This window comes from Kwoniella mangroviensis, assembly GCF_000507465.2.
Source record: "Kwoniella mangroviensis CBS 8507 chromosome 1 map unlocalized Ctg01, whole genome shotgun sequence".
Lineage (NCBI taxonomy): Eukaryota > Fungi > Basidiomycota > Tremellomycetes > Tremellales > Cryptococcaceae > Kwoniella > Kwoniella mangrovensis.
Genome location: NW_027062533.1, coordinates 234,643 through 255,469, shown reverse-complemented (window position 1 = coordinate 255,469; position 20,827 = coordinate 234,643). Strand labels below are relative to the sequence as shown.

General features: G+C 44.1%; 6 protein-coding genes and 1 non-coding gene across 7 annotated transcripts; 4 read left to right on the top strand and 3 right to left on the bottom strand.

Annotated features, from left to right (window-relative positions):
- Positions 1-146: 146 nt before the first annotated feature.
- I203_100086 (nicotinate (nicotinamide) nucleotide adenylyltransferase) lies at positions 147-2,572 on the bottom strand (the record flags this gene model as incomplete). The annotated part of the gene is made up of 8 exons (XM_019151186.1): positions 147-231; positions 295-384; positions 477-577; positions 665-965; positions 1,083-1,200; positions 1,287-1,313; positions 1,383-2,338; positions 2,499-2,572. The coding sequence occupies 8 exons, from the start codon at positions 2,570-2,572 to the stop codon at positions 147-149; spliced, it is 1,752 nt and encodes a 583-aa protein (XP_018999511.1).
- Positions 2,573-3,392: 820 nt separating this feature from the next.
- Positions 3,393-3,955, top strand: I203_100085 (uncharacterized protein; the record flags this gene model as incomplete). Its single annotated transcript, XM_019151187.1, has 2 exons — positions 3,393-3,480; positions 3,543-3,955. The coding sequence occupies 2 exons, from the start codon at positions 3,393-3,395 to the stop codon at positions 3,953-3,955; spliced, it is 501 nt and encodes a 166-aa protein (XP_018999512.1).
- Positions 3,956-6,503: 2,548 nt separating this feature from the next.
- I203_100084 (uncharacterized protein) lies at positions 6,504-7,895 on the bottom strand (the record flags this gene model as incomplete). The annotated part of the gene is made up of 4 exons (XM_019151188.1): positions 6,504-7,194; positions 7,283-7,430; positions 7,545-7,787; positions 7,871-7,895. The coding sequence occupies 4 exons, from the start codon at positions 7,893-7,895 to the stop codon at positions 6,504-6,506; spliced, it is 1,107 nt and encodes a 368-aa protein (XP_018999513.1).
- Positions 7,896-8,390: 495 nt separating this feature from the next.
- I203_100083 lies at positions 8,391-8,488 on the top strand. The gene has a single exon. It is a non-coding gene; the product is annotated as a tRNA-Leu (tRNA).
- A 483-nt stretch (positions 8,489-8,971) lies between these two features.
- On the top strand, positions 8,972-12,970 carry I203_100082 (uncharacterized protein; the record flags this gene model as incomplete). The annotated part of the gene is made up of 10 exons (XM_019151189.1): positions 8,972-8,977; positions 9,045-9,116; positions 9,202-9,291; positions 9,355-9,488; positions 9,548-10,120; positions 10,179-10,605; positions 10,663-11,592; positions 11,658-11,743; positions 11,974-12,373; positions 12,440-12,970. The coding sequence occupies 10 exons, from the start codon at positions 8,972-8,974 to the stop codon at positions 12,968-12,970; spliced, it is 3,249 nt and encodes a 1,082-aa protein (XP_018999514.1).
- A 458-nt stretch (positions 12,971-13,428) lies between these two features.
- I203_100081 (uncharacterized protein) lies at positions 13,429-16,824 on the top strand (the record flags this gene model as incomplete). Its single annotated transcript, XM_019151190.1, has 10 exons — positions 13,429-13,538; positions 13,638-14,362; positions 14,451-14,693; positions 14,770-14,903; positions 14,991-15,312; positions 15,371-15,517; positions 15,580-15,682; positions 15,766-15,884; positions 15,947-16,327; positions 16,436-16,824. The coding sequence occupies 10 exons, from the start codon at positions 13,429-13,431 to the stop codon at positions 16,822-16,824; spliced, it is 2,673 nt and encodes an 890-aa protein (XP_018999515.1).
- Positions 16,825-17,207: 383 nt separating this feature from the next.
- I203_100080 (uncharacterized protein) lies at positions 17,208-19,933 on the bottom strand (the record flags this gene model as incomplete). Its single annotated transcript, XM_019151191.1, has 6 exons — positions 17,208-17,314; positions 17,383-17,499; positions 17,570-18,674; positions 18,736-19,459; positions 19,530-19,651; positions 19,730-19,933. 6 exons carry the CDS (start codon positions 19,931-19,933, stop codon positions 17,208-17,210), a joined length of 2,379 nt encoding a protein of 792 aa, XP_018999516.1.
- Positions 19,934-20,827: the final 894 nt, after the last annotated feature.

The following is a 20,827-nucleotide window of genomic DNA, read 5'->3' as shown; positions in this document are numbered from 1 at the left end:
GATAATTCTAAAATGGAGAAAAAAGATGATTTCATTGGAAGATGATACTGGAGTCTCGTAAAAATAATCAATGTTCAGATGATAGGTATCATAAACGACTTGAAAATTCCGTTCTCATAATCGCGGTCCTCCCGATGGTGAGTGACCTACCCAATGGTAGCTTTGACATCGGTAAATCTATAAAGCTTGTTATCGTATATATACTGTATGACGCTATTCGGTAACAAGTATCTATTCGAACCAAATCGATCAGCTCCGCAACAAAGTAACGAAGCATTGACGGGCTGAACTTACTTTATACTCATTCCTCTCCTGACGAACAGCCTCACCTTAGTCGAAGATATATCGTTGTAGATCAACTGTTTGATCACAATGACGTTACGTCTGAGTCCAACACAGGTATATCAGCTCTCATAATTTGTTCCTCGGCTGCTTTAACGCCTCTTCCAACTGAGGATAGAGCGTTGCTCACTCACCTATGATGATACAGTATATCATGAGAGAGCAAGAATGCCCATACGTCCGATCCGGCTCTTTCAACAATCAAACATCCGAATCGACCCAAAATAATATGTAACTATAGCAAGTCATCATCACATTATGAGCGACCAGATCCCAGTGTATTACTCCAAATGTCATTCCGGTCAAAATAAACCACACTCACATCAGGTTCACTCCATACTCCCGGTTCACCAAAACTCTCAATGAGATCTCCTCCAGCCAATAACATAATCTTATATCTCCTTTTCTTCCCATCATTCATGCTCACTCCTCCTTCTCCGTTCTTTCCTCCGTTGAGCATCTCATCAAAGTGGTCCAACACTATAGCCGTTCGTTGATATTCCGGTTGACCAGCTTCCCACGGGTCGACCATTAACCATGTCGATGTATGTTCGACGGCTAGCTCGCACATTCTCACTCGGTGATTGGCCGGTGCGAGACCTGATTTCTTGTAGTAAGATGATCTGTGTGATTCGTCAGCGGGTCATAAGGTAAGATAGTGAACCGGAGCGAGACTGGGGGTTGACTGGAATCGCATACGAAGGGTATCATATCAGATGAAGATGAGATTCATCACTCACACAGGCGAATAATACCCTGCCATAATCTCATATGTCTGCGATTCTATAATCTCATCTTTGGCCATTTCGAACATTCGTAAATGGAGGTAAGTAGGTGGGGAGAAAGAACCACATGCGACTGCACAGCAAGTGCAGTATATTAGCTTTTGATACGAATGGCGATACGGATAGAGTATCAGCTGAAGTGGAAGCTACGACACTTACCTATGACCAGAGGGATCTTACTCTCATCTGGAACAAATCAACAACATCAGCAAAGTTCTTTCTCGACACAAGACAAACAAGTTCCACTCTACTCACCTTTCATTGTTTTCCTCAATCTATGCCTAGGGAGACTGTAATCCACTTCACCTCTCAAATACGCCCCTGATCCACCATCCGTAGCCTGAGGCGCACTGAGGTCCAAATCAGCTTCACCATCATTCAATCCATCTAACGGATCGTATCCTCCTTGTCCATGTCCAGGTTCTTTCGACCTCGACCCTGTTTCTCGAGTATCATTCTGTTCGGGATTATTGGTCAATTTGATGATACCAGTTTGGTTCGTCACCCCTACCGAATTCGCTTCATGGCTTGCTGTAGCCTCTGTCGAAGATGCAGGTCGATATTCAGGTGAATCATTCAATGATATTTCTCCCGTTCTTTTCTCTATCTGCGAGTCGGAGCTTTGGGCAGAGAGGGTACGGTTGTTGGTTTGGGAAGGCTTAGGCGAAGAATAGGATTTGAAAGCTTCTGATAGAGGTGGTGAATCCCTATCGTCTTTGATCGGTGGAGTAGGTAGTGGATATCTACCTTCTTCTTCTGAGTCTAGGCTTGGTCTTCTACCTCTTCCACCTGACGCAGTATTAGCGACTGCACCAACTTCCTCGGCTAAATTCTTGTTTTCCGATGGCGAAGGTGGATTACCAAATAGGTAACCTGACAATAATCTTCTAGATCTACTTGAAGATAAAGATAGATCATCATCTACAGGATTAGAGTTGTTGGAAGGAATAGGTATCCTCTGTGGGACTGGTGCGTCAATTCTTGGATTTGATTTGGATTGGGTTTGGATTGTATTTATAGATGAAGAAGATGGTAGACGAGTGAGGTTGTTTTGCGGATTGCGATAATGATCTCCATGTTGGTGTAGATGTCGTTCAGGCAGTAGTTGCGAGTCATCACGAGAAGAGGATGAAAGTAATGTCTGACTGGATTCTAAAGAGAGGTATTCCGGGTCACCATGTTCGGATGTAGCTGCGCCAGCGAATGGGGGTCTATGGAGCATGATATTGATAGGTTAGCTCGTACACCGTATCAGATTAGAGTATAAGGCGAATGAGTGGATAAATATCGACTTGATGTTTCACTGATGTATGGCGAAGAGTATGACCGCAGACCAAGGAATGTCAGACTTTCTTTCTTTCTTCCACTCACGAGTCATTATGAAAGCTATGTAAACCTAATCCAGGTAAGACCGGTGCAGGGGATTTGAACCCGTTGGCAGCCATGGTAAATGGTGTGTATCCTACTTTGTGTTATTTAGCTGTGATTCTAGCGTTGTCGAGTGTTGTGTGGTTGGAGTGAAAGTGATGTTGTGAATTTCGGCCGGCTGGTTGTTCTGCTGTCGGGATGATTTATACTTTTTGTTGACGTGTTGGGGATGATGGGGGGACCCTTCTACACAACAGGAAGTGATTTGGATTTGGCCGATACGGATGGTGTCGTAGGACGTCGATGCAGCGATATAAGAAGGGAGACGATGATGATCTTTCTGTGTATCCTTGTCAATAATTGATGTATTTATGTTGGCACACGACTAAACCCGTTTCCTCCTTGATGTGGATGATAAATACTGAGTACGAGCGAGATAGGACCGAGTAACCGGACTGACTGTAAGATTATTCGTAAAAATATACCATTTTGACTCATACCTTTGTATCTCGAAGTATGTGGTATGTCGCCATGTCATTCCATACACCGTTACGCGCCATATTCCATTACAATCTCCGAACAATACAATACAATCGAATATACTTCCGTTAGTAATCGGATTAGACCATCTTTGTATTCTTCTTGATGTATTTCTCCGGTCCGATGGTTTCAGAGTGATCAGCGTTCAGTCTGTGACGCTATCTCCGTTGATGATCGAGATACAACAACAAGATTCGTTGAAACAACAATACATACAGTGACTCGATGCTGTAGCATGTAGTATGGCCTACTTGTAGATCCCATGATGACATGACCCAACCTATGTACCTCATCGCTCGCAATTTGCGGTTTTTCGCTACATGCAGATACCCATCTTTTTCGACATCGAGACATATCATGACACGACCAAAAACTAAACAATCACCTCCACCAACCACATCTTCCAGTCCAGAGGGGTATTGTCAATCTTGTGGCCGATTACTTCGTAAGTCCCTCCCTTCATGTCTTTCCAAGCTTTTCTGATCTTGACCTTGAGATTCATGTTAGCCCGAGAGAACAAGACCGATCCCACTCCGAGGAAATACTGTTCTTCAACCTGTCGATCACATGGCAAATCCCCTTACCTCAAAGGTATACGCACAGCCTTGATCGAAGGCTATCATCGATCGTTGGATGATCGTCCGACCGGTCAAGTGATACTATGTTCAGAAGTGGAGAAAAACACATTTGATCCCACTTCAAACAAAGACAAGGACGAAAAGGTAGACAACAATCAAACATCATCGCTATCACCGACGGAACAGAGAGAAGAATCACGTAGAGCAGCTCGAAGGATAGTAGCGTTCGGTTTCCCCTCCCAGGGTATAGCCGAAGAAGGAAGAGAGGTGGAAGCGATACAGAATGGGAAAAGTGTAGAAACGAGTTTCGCAAAAGGTGAATGGGGTATAAGATGGAAATGAGACTGTACGCTCGAGTATAAATATCATCCGCAGCATTGTACAATGATTTTGTATATTTATGTGAAACATTTTATTGTCTTTGTCTCGTCTGATTATGATGTTCATAGTGGAATAATCACGCAGTGGTTTTGATATCTTCCGTCTTGCTATCCAACCCAATCCAATCCAATCCAATTTTTCATATCAGTAAATTTCACCATTCTTCTGAACTGTGATTTTGGATTTTTTTTTTCTTTCTTTCATTCACATAAATTTGTTGTCCCTCTTTCTTCTCCTCTTTGTCTTGCTTCTCTCTTGGTATCTTCGATTTCACAATATGATGACATGCCAGATTGTCATCGGCGACCTGTAGAGCGTGTATCTTCCTATGACCTTGACACAACTCCAGTCTGCAAATGAGATTGATCGATTAGTCACATGGATTCATCAGCCTCAAAGGTTGTTGATCATGTGGAATGATGGAAAAGAATTGTAGATAACTCAAAGAGTTTCGCTTTGAGTTATCTTCATTAGGTGATCGACTCTATGACTCCCTCCCTCGCAAGAGATGAATTCCGTTCAAAAAGTGTTCCAGTCTTTCTATATGGAATGTCACCCCTCATATCAGGAGGGGTACCTTCAATCGCATTCGATTGCAGAGGGGCATCCGTCCTTGCGAATGTCTTTAGGATGAAGGCTACCTGCACGAGGTGAAGCCTTTCGGCCCATCATCAAGTGGGAGACATTGATACGTTGGAACGCTGATTCATATTGGCGCTTTGATGTGGAAATGAAACCTCTTCTTGAGTAGATGATGAGGGGGTATCCGACAACGTGTTCAGAGTGGGCAAGATGATTGCCGGTAAAGTGGACACAGCCACTTGGATGATCTGTGCATTAGAGGAGATACAAATTTGAAAAGAAGACCAGCAGTATTCATCGCCAAAATGTATATATAGACTCAACACACGTCGCTTGTCCGTGGATAATCAACATGACGTGTATGTACGTATAATTAAAATAGCTGGTTGTACTCCGATTTGTGAAGGGTTGTTTCGACGTGTCAGGTATTTGTAGTAACTTACTGATATCAAGGTCATTCACATTCAATCCAATCTTTGATAACGGGTACAATTCGATCCAATGCTTCATCATTTGATACTTCCTTTCAGGTTCATCTCAGTTTCGGACATCGAATATGATGCTATGCTCAATCAACAGACTAGGTTCGTGGTGGATCGTATCTTGATGTAATCTATTTCTAACGTAACGAACGAACGAACCACCGGCTAATACCTGTCGTACCGAAGGGTGAATAACCGTTCTCTTGGCATTTCACTTGATTGTTTCTGTATTTCGGTCACCTGACATTCCTTACTCCTTACTCCGTACTCTACTCGTATCGATATCTATAAATACTTACCTTGAAATAGAAGCAGTACATTACCTATCATATCTCGGACCCACTCACTTCGAAGTAACTCGTATTGCACTGTACATACATTTTATATAACTTAATCAATCATAATGGATAAAGTGAGTCAAGTTCAAAGTAAACTGCAGATCATCGATATAGCTGACCTGACTATTTGTCCGGCCCGATTAGGAACAACAGTATCAAGCATCCGATGGTTAATGGTCTTCACCACAAGTGCAAACCCAGAACCAGCAGGCATAGTCAGTAGACTTTGTTGTCCCTAACCTCCTTATCCGTGTATGAGACATTGTCTAGCTCAATACCATGCATGGTAGTGGGGTAGCCCGAAGACAGCAAGCTGACATATCATGATTTAATTTGTGAACAGTGGCCAAGAACCACCTATGAAACCTACTCCACAACCGATCTACGTAGATGGAAAACAACAACAACAACAACAACAACAGGCCGACCCTGGCAAAAGGACCAAATTCGGTAAGTTCAATTATCCCTATCGTGTATCAGAAGATACAAACATTATTCCGACTGTGCTGAATTCTGATTGATGCGACTCGTTTTAATCGATAGGTATGTGCTGTGGGACGACATCAGCTTTAGGAATGGGGGCGTGTTACTATTAAAGGAGCGAAAAGAAGAACATCCGAACATTCTTAACAGGAGGAAATGAGATTCATTGGAGAAAGGTATGGCTGTGTCATATGTAGTATGACTGGGAGTGAAGTCTTGCATCGACTGTCTGTGTGTCTATCTATCTATCTATTTATCCAGCTACCCATCTGTGATCTAGTGTATATGTTGAATCGTAATAATTGTGTATCTTTTGTTTCCTAGAGCTAGCGAGGATATTTTTCTAGTTGGTTAGAGCTGTAGATTACTGATTGTATAATGCGATGTATCATTATCGAGTCAGAGCTATCTCATTCCATTACCATCGAGAAAACGAGTAAGAGGGAATACGGTCTTGTGTAGGCAGGCGATGCTGCATTCCATATTTCCATATATACATACATGTACACCCATCTCGAACACGTTTATCCTTTTATGCTATAAAGTTCTTGTACCCCACAGGAATAGCAAAGATGATAAATTCGCGATAACTACAGCGTATATACATTGTGGTAGTGAGGCCCATCACTTTGCTCTACTCCTCGTATTTCTCGTCTGACTCCCTTCGCTCCCTCTGCCTCTCTTCCTACTTTCCTCACTGTTCGTATTCGTATTGGGCGAATCGACTTCACCTTCTTCTGGACCTACTTCTCCATCTTCCAACGACCCCGATCCGGTGTGTAACGCAGCAGGAGTAGTGGAACTCCTAAGATTAGATGGTCGGGATGGTAATCCATTGGAATTCTGTCTACTTAACTTGACTCCTCCTGACAACGGTTTATTCGAGTTGGAGTTGGAATTGGGTTTTGAAGGTAACATGTGACCTAAAGACGGTGGTTTTAAACTATTGTTGTTGTTGTTGGTGGTGGTGGTGGTGTTTCCACTGGGCGGAGCAGATGACCTATTCGTAGCTGATATGGAAGCTGATCTGCTGGTCGGTTGGAATTCTAACGCAGATAGATTCAATTTCGATGTTGACGATGTTGAGGTTGATGTAGATGAGGGATCAATATCCATTTTGTTATCATTATCTTGTATTTCCTCTGTAATTGCTATTGAAGTGGAGCTGGGTTCACTAGGTAGTTTGAGATTTCTACATTCGTCTATCAATTTGATAATCTCGTTGAATTTCTCAAATCGTAATTGGGTGATTGAAAGGTATGTAGAATGAGATTCGGTATGTTCTTTCAACGAGTTGGTGAGAGATTCGATTTGACTATTGAACGGAATAATTATAATTCACAGATCAGTACAGTGATTGCGACTTCTTCTTCTCGAACGCTATAATTGATAATAATACTCACTCATCCAGCTCTTTCCTATTTTTGCCTCTACTTTGTATACGTTTCACAATCTCATCGCATTTCAACTGATGTTCTCTCAATTTCCTCTTATTTGCTAATTCTTGTTTCTCTTCTATCAACCTGAGTTTGAGCTGTTCTGCTTTTGATACTGTTGAATTTAAAGTAGAGTAAGGATGTCAGTACGATATACATTCATGTTCATGGGTCACAGTGGGTTCTCTTGAGGATGAGTGGTAAATTGATAGGTAGTTGAGATACTCACCAGTCTCCCGGGTCTGCCTCTTATAACATTCCGTCTGTCTATCCAGATTACTTATCGACCCCAGAATCCTCTCTATGCCTATTCGCCATTTGAGCAATTCCATCTTGATCAGCTCCCTCTCCAGCTCCACGTCGTCTTGACTCAGATCTTTCGAAGCGGACAGCAGAGGTAAACGATGTAGTCTCCTAATAAGCGGTTTGAGCTCTCGATCAGAGTGAGTGATCCGAAATCGATTCAACGCATCTATCAAACACACCCAGTCAGCTGGATTTTCACGAAGAAAAAGGGACCGATAGGAGGACGGGTGATGGGTAGTATGGACTAACCTTCTTTGAATGGCGCTGTTGACATATTGCTTGACTGAGAACGAAGAGGCGAATATGGCTTTATCGGTCAGAGTGGGTATGGATTGTCTCCAGTAGAATTCGTTGTGATGCTCTGGATAATGAACAGCAATGTGGGTGTTTCTCCTTCGGTTGATCGATCGTGAACTGTTGACTTATCAACAATGTCTTCGACCCCATCCATCAGATGTGATCCTAGATTCGCCGGTATCCTCACCCTCAGCAATCTATCGGAATCAACAGGTCAGGTTGAAATCCCATTACGTAATCTGGTTTGTCCGCTCGCTATGAGACACTGTCCAACAACGATGCTTGCTTTCCACTCATTCCTCTCACTATTGAAATTATCTGCAGAATATGGGGGCTTCATCCTGACCCAACACAAACACACGAGGAGCTGAATTGGGTGGAGTCGAGGTCAGTTAAACTACCACAGAGCTTTCTGCTTCTGCCATGTAAAGAGCAGATAATACTGGTCCAAAATTGCTGTTTTCCCTGTCGTGGTAGCGTGGCCGAGTGGTCTATGGCGCTGTGTTCAGGTACGGTTGTTACTTTAACCGCAGTCTTCGGGCGCGGGTTCGAATCCCGTCGCTGCCACTAACTTATTCCTTTTGTTCCAAACATCAACATCATTCGTGCTTTTGGTCTTTTTGCACCTTGCCATGCACCTCTTTATAGTTGGTGTTCTACCTATCTGAGCGTACCACCTATCTCGATCATAGAATCTTTGAGAATAACTTTCGTTGGATCTTCTAGTGAGAGGATGAGTGAGGACAGAAGCCGACATGACATGACGTGGCAATGAACAGCGAAGTATAAAACACGTTTCTCCACAAAGTGATACTGGGCACTCACTGTTCACATCTTTTATATATTTTTTTGCCACGCGACGCACTGTCCCTCTCTACGAGCATTTTTTCAATTTTTTCCCCCAATTAGCCGCCGCCCTTGTGTGTGGGTCCATCCTGGAAATAATTTCAGAAAGTTCAAGAGAGTAGACTGACACTGACGCTTCACTCCGTACTCATCTCATCTCACTTCATCTCATTCCATCTTCATTCCACATCAGCAATCGAAGACAAGATGGACGTGAGTGTACATGCAACCCCGATCAATCGATCCAGCTAATCATGGGAATGCTTGTCACATACAATAGCCAAATTACGTTCCCCAGCTTAGACAGCTGTTAGAGGCTACCATTGCTCCTGATACCAACGTTATCAAAGCTGTGAGTGAGGTTTCTGCGAACAGTTCTGTTCTTCCTGCATGCGGCGGCAGTATGTGAGCTTATCGAGCTAATTTGATCATCATAGGCCACTACCCAACTCAACACCCAATTCTACAAAAACCCTCAATGTATCCCCGCTTTGTACGAAATTGCCGCTACAACGGACAACCAATCTGTGAGTGTCATCTTCCTTTGGAAGCAAATGTTGCTGGCTGCTGCTAATCAGATGGTATACTAGATACGACAATTAGCCGCCGTAGAACTGAGAAAGAGAATATCGTCAGGTGATGGACGTCAGTGGAAGAAGAACCCCCAGCAATTGAGGGAGCAGATCAAAGCTAGTCTGCTCGAACGTCTGACGCAAGAGCAATCGTAAGTCAGCTTCTATCTCAGTAAATCGAAGACTCGAAGCTGATACCGTCTCTTCTCAGAGCAATCGTACGACATGCTCTATCTAGAGCAGTAGCTGCTATTGCCGATATCGAACTCACCGTCAACCCACCCCAATGGCCCACCCTCCTTCCAGGCTTATATCAAGCTGCTGCCTCTCCTACCAAAACACATCGAGAAACCGCTATTTACGTTCTCTTTGCCATCCTTGACACTGTAGCCGAATCTTTCGAGACTCAATTACAATCCTTATTCAAAGTCTTCTCCGTCTCTTTGGTCGACCCTGAATCATCAGAAGTTAGAGTGACCACCCTTAGAGCTCTCGCCAAAGTCGCTGAGTACATCGAAGCTGGCGATAAACACGATGTCAAAGCATTCCAAGAATTGATTGTACCAATGCTTAAAGTCTTGGAACAAGCTATCAAGGACGGTGATGATGAAGGTGTCAAACACGGTTACGATGCTTTCGAAACTTTGCTCATCATCGAGGCTCCTCTAGTGAGCAAGCACGTCGCCGAACTAGTACAATTCTTCCTCGGTGTCGCTGGAAACAAAGAAGTAGATGATGAGATGAGATGTGGTGCTCTCAACGTTCTCTCATGGGTTGTACGATAGTAAGTATTCAGCTGCGTCGTTTAGATTGTTGTAGCTGTAGCTGACAGTGCCTTACAGCAAAAAGAGCAAAGTGCAAGCTCTCGGTCTTGCCAAGCACATCGTTGAAGGACTCTTACCTATCGGTTGTGAAGATGATCCAGAGGATGTCGATGAAGATTCGCCTTCTCGACTCGCTTTCCGAACTCTCGATAACCTCGCTCAAGCCCTTCCCCCTCAACAAGTGTTCCCCGTCCTCACTCAACAACTCCAAGTCTACATGGGCGGTGATGCTCGAATGAGGAAATCCGCTCTTATGGCTTTCGGTGTCTCCGTCGAGGGATGCAGTGAATACATTCGACCTCACGTCGACCAGCTGTGGCCAGTCATTGAAGGCGGTCTCCAAGATGATGAAGTCATCGTCAGAAAGGCTGCTTGTATCGCCCTTGGTTGTTTGTGTGAATGGTTAGCTGAAGAATGTGCTACTCGACACTCTGTCATTGTCCCTGTGAGTATCAGCTGAACCTCTAAAGTAAATCTACAATAGCTGATTGTACCATCGTAGATCCTCTTCAACCTCATCGTAGACCCTTCGACTCAGAAGAACGCTTGTACATGTCTTGACTCTTATCTCGAGATTCTCGGTGACGATATTGTCAACTACCTGACCCTTCTCATGGAACGACTTCTCGTCCTACTGGAGAACGGTACCATCGCCGTCAAGATCACCGTCACCGGTGCTATTGGATCAGCCGCTCACGCCGCCAAGGAGAAGTTCGTCCCTTACTTCGACCAAACTATCAAGCGATTGGTTCCTTTCCTCCACCTCCAAGCCTCTGATGAGGAATCTGACCTTCGAGGTGTAGCCACCGACACTATTGGTACCATTGCCGATGCCGTTGGTGCCGACGTTTTCCGACCTTACTTCGAGGGATTGATGAAAGCCGCTTTCGAAGCTCTGACAATGGACAACTCCCGATTGAGAGAATCATCCTTCATCTTCTTTGGAGTCATGGCTCAAGTATTCGAAGGAGAATTCTCCCAGTACTTGCCACAATGTGTACCAGCTTTGATCGCCTCTTGTCAGCAAGATGAATCAGCTGATGAATTCCTCAACGACGGTGAAGGAGGTTCTTCCAACCCTTCTGCTTTGGCCGAAGCATTCACCACTGGTGTATCTAAGGATGCGGGAGAAGATTTGGGTGATGATGAAGAGGATGAAACCGATTTGGCAGCTCTGGAACAAATGTTCTCGAAGGTCAACTCCGCCGTTGCTATTGAGAAGGAAGTAGCGGCCGATACCATCGGGGAATTGTTCTCAGCTACCAAATCAGCGTTCATGCCTTATGTGGAAGAGACCGTCAAAGTCCTTGTGGAATTATTAGATCATTACTACGAAGGCATTAGGAAATCCGCTGTAGGAGCTTTGTTCGCTTTCATCAAGACTATGTACGACCTCTCTGAACCTGCTGAATGGCAACCTGGAGCTCACGTGGTAAGTCCATCAGTCTTCAAGAGGGTCTTCGGTGATGATCGGCTTACAATGTTGTGTGTAAATAGCGAGTACCTTTCCACGAACACGTCAAGAAGATCGTTGAGATGGTCTTGCCTCCTATCTTCGAAGCTTGGAAGACTGAAGATGACAAGTGAGTATGCCTTTCTCAGTGTTGTCCAATCGAGAATTGTCTTTATTACCCATAATTGCATCCACACATATCTTCACTCCACATATGATGATAAATTTAACTCAGCTCACTCCGAAGCACTAAAAAGTGTCCTTGAGGCTACTATATACATTTTATCTGATACCTCGCTTCGATCTTGACTTCATTGTTGTATCTGTGCGAGCAGTTGCTGATCGTATAACTACCTATAGATCCGTTGTCATCCTCATGTGTGCTGAACTCGCCGACACCATGAACAAGTGCGGTCCCGCCCTCGTAGAAGGTCACTTGGACGAAGTTGCTACCTTCGCCATCGAGATTCTCGAGAAAAAATCGTTATGTCAACAAGACCCCGATGGAGATGACGAGAACGTCGATGTTGATGCTGACTCGTCAGAGTACGAATCAGCTCTTGTCTCCAACGCTGCGGACGTTTTTGGCGCTATGGCTTCCGTCCTCGGACCTGATTTCGCTCAGGCTTTCGGTCAAGTGTTACCTTTGATCGCCAAGTACATCGAACCTAAACGAACACAATCTGAGAGATCTATGGCAATTGGTTCTCTCGGTGAGGTCATCGTCGGCTTGAAGGGTGGTGTTACTACTTTCACCCAGGTCAGTCACTCTTTTATCAATAATACCTGATGCATTCGAGCAATGCTGACATCGTTGATTCTATAGCCACTCTTGCAAATAATCTCCCGAGGGTTAGTTGACGAAGAAGCCGATGTACGATCCAACGCCGCTTTCGCCGCCGGTGTATTGATCGAAAATTCCGAAACCGACTTGTCATCCAACTACCAAGCCTTACTCACCGCCCTTCAACCATTCTTCTCACCTGCCGAGCACTCTGCTCCAGCAGTATACAACGCTAGGGATAACGCCGCGGGAGCTGTCGCAAGGATGGTCACCAAGAACCCTAATGCCTTACCTTTGGATCAGGTGATTCAGGTCTTGGTATCTGTATTACCATTGCGATTTGATCCATTGGAGAACCGAGCGGTATACGGTGCTTTATTCGCTACCTTCAGGAATCAACCTCAGATTTTGATGCCTCATATCGATCATCTCTTACAGGCCTTCCACTATGTGTTGTTAGACCCATCACATGCGGATGATACCACCGACGAGACCAAGGCTGAACTACGAGCGCTCATCGAGCACTTAAAATCGCAAGTACCGGATAAAGTAGCTGCTGCTGGATTTGCTTAATCCTTTCATCCATAGATAGATCAGTGCTGGGTGGTGTAGATGTATATAGGTTTGCTCACAATCATTCATTGTTTTAACGATTCTTTCTCTCTTCTTCTCCCTCTTCACGACTTTTTTTTTGTTCTCGACTTATATTCAAAATGATACCACACTACAACAATATCCCTCAAAGTCATTTACAATATCGAGAACTTGTAGATAGAGCCTTTCTCCACTTCAATACAAAAAATTGATAATCTCAATGCATGGTTTCTCACTTGCTGCTCTTGCATGTGCTATCTGTCAAGATTACACAGCCCAAAGATGTTGACGCATGTTGATTTGAATTTGATTCCGTTGTCGTGTCTCATCTCGGTGAAATCACTCGATAGATCATGTTCAAAGTCGAAAACGAAATCAGACTTTACTTTCTCCCTCATACCAGCTCATCGGTCTGAGCAAATTCAGCGCCAACGAAAATGGACGGTGACAACGAGATGAACGCCGATGGGAGTACCGGTGAAACTTCCAAAGCTGGTTTGAGACGTATGAGGAGATTAGCTAGTCAAGTACCTCACCTGCAATCCAGGTATGTTTGTCCATCAGACCATCCTGTCTTTGGGCTTAGCCGTCTCGTCCCTCCTATCCAGATGTACTGGTGTACTAACGCTCTTGATATTCTTGATAGTCCCAGAGGAGCAATCCATCCTACTACATCCACTTTGATCTACCCTACGCCACCCTCATCCCACATCCAAGGATACCTCACATCATCCATATTTAACACTTCTCATCCGAGAAAACTACCGACTCCTCCTATCCTACAGCCAGGCGAACAGATATCACACTCTCCAGATGGTCTGTGGACAGTCATCTACCATCCGAGTCCCATCCCTGAGTCTACCCCGGGAGGTACTTTGGCAATATATCATTCCGATCAATTACTCTCACCTACCACCAGTCCATCGTCAATCATTCCCTTATCCACTTTCTCTCTCCCCTCTTCGCCTTTGTCCGTCACACATCTATACCCTTCTCGAGTCCATTTGGTCGGATCACGTTCGGAACCAGCCGGACCGAGCCCTCTAGAAGTCGAGTATGATTCTGTCAATGGACCATCTTTTGTTGTACTCTTGGAATCGTCAATATGGTACCTCTATCCTACACCGGTCATAAATGGTCCAGTAACTTCATGGACTATGACATACCTCACTTCGCCTATTCATACTCGGTATCATACGTCCTCCATCACTTCGTCGGATGGTCTCTTTCCCGGAAATGGCTTTAAGATCAAGAAGGGTTGGACCGGATTGGTACCATCGAATAAAGGTATATGGGTCGGGTGGGAAACGATAGAGGGAGAGAGGGGAGTGACTAGGGTGGAAGTTGGGAAAGATAAATATGGAAAAATTTGTGAGTCACTCTCGTGTCATTCAACTACAATCGTTTTTGCGACGTCCATCGGATGACTGACTTATCTCATTTGGACGTCTGTATCTAGATCTACAATCAACTCCTATGCCTACTTTACCTAGAGTAACGGATATACCTTTCGATGAGAACCGATATGAGCCGGAACTACAAGGTATCATTTTTGTATATCTGGCAAGAAATTATGCAGGAGAAACAATCAAGATGGAGCAAGAGAATGTCAGCGGAATGCAGGTTGATGGTGAAGGCGGGGGTAACAAAGAAGACAGAGAAGTAGAGAAAGTAGGAGCTGTTCTAATATTCAACGATACCTGTGAGTGACCTTCCATCAGGTCGATTGAAATTCAATCGAAACTGGCTAAATGATTTTCGTATCCACCTCTACCCAGCCCGCACTCCGTCTGCGCCTGTATCAAGAACACGTATACAGCTCCTTTCCTTCGAAAGAAGGGCGATCGAATTGGCACAAGGGTTCAATGACATATCCTCGGGACAAGGGGATATGGTCACTTCTTGGGACTGGGTGAGTGACTTTCAAAACTCCTTCACATATGGATTCTGTCATATATATTAAGATCATTCGGCTAACTCACATTTCGTCATTTGCTAGTCGACCGTGCCAGACCCGATACAACATTACGCCTCACCTACAAATACATCTATATTAGCTTTATATCCTCTGTTATCCCTTCTACCGTATACCATGGCACTAGCCATCATATGTCAACCTTCTGGCCTCTCCTTGGTGCATATAAACCTGTCAGCCAATCAATGGACTACGGTGGGAGATCCGATAGACTTAGGCGAGCTGAGAGGGGAGGTCGACCTTGACCTGGTGGTTAGCCAGGGTGTAGCACGCGGTCAGATGGGATTGGCTGCTCTGATAGGCAAAGAGAGTGCTCCTGCACTACTGGTCCTACCTCGCTTAGAAGGTGAGGTCGGCTTTTTACAGTTCTGTGACTGTAGTTGAACTAAATATAATTGCGACAGGTCAACCTACTCTCGATAAATCGTCAATGGAAGTGTCGATCGGAAGCGATGCAGCTACCTCTATCATTATAGCTGAGAAAGACGGGATAGACTGGTCAGATGTGATCAGGGCTGCAATCGGTTCAACCGGAGTAGGAAAACGCAAAGGTCAGTTTCAAGTCTCGATTTACTCATTGTGACGACAAGCTGATGGATGTACATTTGATAAGACCTGATTTCGGATATCAGCAAGCAGATATATACATTGGGGATGGATCTGGTGGAAGTAGATGAACTCAATTTATTACTGAAAGCTCAGATAGCTTTGTTCAGGTAAGCTTAAGAGCGATTGTGCAGCTTATTCGATGGTCGAAAGTTGAGCAAGAGCTGAAGAATACCTCTATCAATACGGGTAGTTCGACGGAAGACGCTCGTCTCGACCTTGCTAGTGATATCCTCCGTTTGAACGAGGCTAGTCATCTGGTAGATAGATGTGCAATCTTTGAGAAAGATGGGAAAATTGGGTTTGATTTGGGTTAGTTGAGTATCCTCTTGGTTATGTGCCATCAACTTATGATTTTATACTGTATTTCGCAGACTCGATATGGCCCCTTATAGGAACGATGGAATGGTGTATAACCACCATCACCACAACCATGCGCTCAGTAATCCTCTTAGGAGGTCATATGGAATACTCCAATATCGATTTAGAAGAGTACCTAGAACGACCAACTTCCATCATCATACTGATCCAACCTGAATACCGACAGCTGGTGATCAAAATACTATCTCAATTGAACCAGTTGATTGGATTTCTAGATAAGTTGGATGGGCCGATCTTACAACCTGAAACTAAGGTATTACCTCCCCGTTTGAAGAGGGATGCGATGGCTACAATCCTTGCTAGAGATCGGATTAGGGATGTGGCCTATAGGAATGGGATGGATCTGATCGAATGGGGAAAAGCATTAGAACGAGGTGAGAACAAGTTTATTTCATCTGATTCTCACATGTCCTTCTTTTTACATTAGTACATGAGTGAAGTCGGCTGATCGATCTGACTTGGATTGGGTCGGGTATCTATAGTATCGACTAAGGATATACCTGAAAAATCAATCAGCTCATCTTTATACAACCTATTACTCATCCCTCTAAAAGATCATTTATCAAGAATCATCAATGATCTACCCAATTCATCTGAAATGTTCTTGTCGGTTACGCAATCATCCCTTGGGGATACTTCTACGACTTTATACGATTCCATCACCTATTTGCCTATAGCTGCATCTGCCCATTCCATTGTGAATGGAAGGAAGAGAATAAGCTGTGAGAGGTGTTTGAATTTCACCGAAGAGGTACCCACCGATATAAACGGAATTGCTAGAGGAGTTAGCTTCAATTCACCTTGGAACGAGTGGAAGGATTCTTTCCAGGAGCATTGTTTATGCGGTGGGAATTGGGTGAGAATAAAGTAATTCAACTGATTGTAGCGTGCTGTCAGATACATCATACTATGGTTAGACATGATAATATCTTTAAATGCATATCTTTCTCGGTATATATGTATACTACGTAAACTACGTATATACTACTCAGACCTTGCATCGTGACCAATGGTCTAATATGTGTCACTTTCGTCTTTCTCAATTATATATATATATGAACAACTATCTGAATATACAAAGAAAGTTTTTGGTTATATACAATCAAGGAATATTATGAATCAAGGTATACTGTCACAAGTAGTTACAAGATCAATCCAATGGTTTAGTTCATCAATTCTCACTTTCAAAAAAAATGGCTCAAAGCCATCATGGTATTTCGGTGGGTTTTTTTCTTCGTTTTTCAGAGCTATCTCTCACTCTGGAATAGGTGTAATATTACCTGATTGTTGATTTGGAGTAGAATTACTATTGTTATTGTTGGAATTAGGTGCAAAATTCCATACCATCACATCACCGTCGTCTATCATCAATTTTCGTCAGCTGCAATATTCCTCATCGTGAAATGAGCTGTCAGACTAGGTGACTAACCTGATCCGGAGACAATCATATCGTCACTCAATTGTAGTGAAGTGACTGCACCTCGGTGTCCGACCAGAGTCTGAACACATTGTCCTGATTCTCTATCCCATACTTTGATCGTACGATCTATGGAGGAATGTGCAAAATGCATCATATCAGCTTGGTAGCAAATGGGGAGAAAGAGATTTAGACTCACCATGAGAAGCAGAAACCATCCTCAAAGCGTCTATATCGACCGACCAGACACCTTCAATGTGACCGAACAACGTTGATTGTTCTTTACCCGAATCGACATCCCAAATCTTGACCGTACCATCCAGCGATCCAGTAGCCAAGATAGCTTTCTTCTCTCTACCTCTCGATCTCTCCCTTTCCCTCTCCCTCTTATCGTCTTTCTTCTCAGGTGAATGGGCATAAACTCTAGGTTGGATCGCCGTATCTCTGGATCTGCCACGATGTTCGATCGGGTCAAATCCCTCAGGAGCATCAAGATCATTTAAATCGATAGATTGATGAGGTGGTGAACCATACTGATTACCGGTAATGAATCCCTGAGGAGGGGTATATTGTCGATTATTTTGTCTTCTCTGTCTATCACGTTCATTAATCTCCTCTTCAGACATATCAACCATCAAAATCTTCATACTTTGAACTTGTGCTTTATGACCTTCGAAAGTTCTTATACAACTTTGCGAAGTGAGATCCCACAACTTGATCGTCCCATCATCGGAAGCCGAGAACAACATCGCTCCTACATCTATATCGGGTTGAGAAGCATCACTTGAACTGACACCGGGTGATTTGGCTTTGGAGCATCTGGAAGTAACAGCTTGAGTGAAACTTGGTGGTAAGGTTGGATCGATAGCTGAAGGAGATGATTTCCCATCCCATAAGACTACACTGTTGACCCATTCTTCGTGACCCCGAAGTACGAACTTGTTGCCGGATCGGAAATTCCATACCTGTATAGTCGAATCGGCTGATCCGGAAGCTAAGAGATATCCATTATAATTCAATGAGATGACTCCGTCGGTATGCCCGTCCATCACTCTAAGACATTCTCCAGCTCGCCAATTCCACATTCGAACGGTCCCGTCCATAGCACCGGTGAACAGAAGCATTTGATCGAATTGAAGGGCTCGAACGGCTCGAGAATGACCGGTAAGAACACGAACTTCTTCACCTGAGTCCAAGTTCCACACTCTGACCGTGCGATCATAGGAACCGGTGATGAGAACGGGGTACGAAGGGTTGGTGAGAGCAGTGTGATATTGAAGACACATTACTCCATCGGTATGACCCTACATATAGTATATGTGAGCTGAGTACAATAGGCTCGCGAGAATGGATCAATATACTCACTCTAAACAACCTATGATTAAATCTTCCCTTTCTCCAATTCCTTTCCACCATCAATCTCTCGCAATAAACGGTTTTCCAAGGTCTTGTCAACCTGACGTCTCTTGTCAAATGACCAATGGTAGATGTTGAAGCTGATTGAAGCAATTCTTCTTCTGTATCACTATCTTTCACTTTACTCTTCTTCGAAGGTAACGATTCTGGTGTCGAAGGTGCGCTTCGTTTTAACGCCACGGGTTGTTGATGCATTGCTGGCATATCACAAGATTTCAGACCTATCTCTCCACCTATGCTGAAACTCTCTGTGGGTGGAGGACCAGCGGGAAAGGATCCTGAGAGAACATCGTTTCTAGTAATGACTTTGGATGTTGATGGTCCTACTCCCAAATGATCATGGTCGTCGTGGTGGTCGTGGCTATGATCATGATTAATCAAGGTCGCTGGACTTCTATCTTTCAATTCTACCCTTAACCTCTTTCTCTCTAACAATGGTAATCCCCATCCACACTTCTCGCATTTCCTATCGATATGTTGTCCACACATCCTCCTCCATAACAAATCATCATCCGCCAATGCTTTCCATGATTTACTGACTTGGGCGGCTCGACCAAGAGAAAAGGCATCAAGATATCCAAGAATACGAAGGGAGGTTTCTCGAGGTAAAAGGGAAAATGGGTCGATACGGATGATTTGGTTGAGTGAGTCGGAAAGATGAGATAATTGGGAGCTAATTAAACCAGAGAATAAGTATCCTATATGAAAAATTTAAGGAATTGATGAACAGTGATATTACTCACAAGCAACACATTGTGAGAATACCTTCCAAAATCAGTTTTCTTTTCCCATGCGGTGCATTGGAGAATGTTGACCACATAGATGTTATCGCTGCTCTTTCAGACTGACTCAGGTTATCGAGAGACTGGTGCGCTCAGGTCAGCTTTCTAGCTCTTCTACACCGAGCCGAGATTTCGAATGATGGACAGTAAGGCCGACTTACTCGTTGTAACTTCTCATTCACATTCTGATTAGCCATCTGTTTATGTCTGACGCATAACTTTCTCCCCGCCCTGGTAGGTATCACATCTATCTCCGTTTCCTGTGCTGGGTATGGATGTACTGGAGGATGACCATTCGGACGTGAGGAAGAAGCGACAGGGAAGTAGGACATGTTGGCAGGTGCTGAAGCTGGTGGTGAACTCATACTTGGGGAGAAAGTTGAATGGCAAGGTAATGTCGTGTGGCCAGTTGGGGTTTCGTTTTCCTGCTTTTTTGCTACTACTGTTTTCGTATGCTCGGTTAGCGATGGTCGTGAAATGGCGAGCAAGAAGATATATGATCAAGGTCCAAGAAGAACTGAGACGTTGTTTTTTTATTTTATGTGAGAAGGAGGAAGAGTGAGAATGATCAACTGACTAATTAACGAGATGAGGATTTGCGTTTTACGTGAAAGTGGTGAGGATGATCGAGAGTGAAGGAATTGGTGTGAACTGTAGTCGCATTACAAACAGCTTCTAATGTCCTGGAGAAGGATCCTAATGGTTTGATTAGAAAGCGTTGTTGACCTTTGAGGGTGGATCGGCAATGGCCGAGTGGGTACTTGAATTGTCAGCTATTCCAGATAATTGTAGATTGGGTTTGCAGCTTTTTCAAATGAGCTGATACACCGCACTCCCCATTCCTAATTACGAGTGACTGGATCTGCTTGCACAAGCTAACATGAGAGAGACTATCGCGTCATCAGAGGATCATAGGTGTGTGCATATGTTATTGGGATGTGTGGTAAGTTGGATGAGCTGATACGATAAACCACGTTGGACTAGCAATTAAGCACGTCGGAACTTGCCATTGTGGAAGGCTGCATGCAGACCGAACAGATGATTTCGGATTTCGCCATATCCCGTCAGAAGGAAGCATGCGGTCGATGGTCGATCTCTCCTATTCTAGCTTATTCATACGCCACCCCCCTGAGTCCCAGATGTACCATACAAGCTGCATTCTCTTCGAGAAGCCAAGTGTTGGCTCTGGTGACGTGGGATTGCACCATCATCAGCAATGCGGAGTTAACCATGTTTTCTGTCTCATATTCCGAATTATC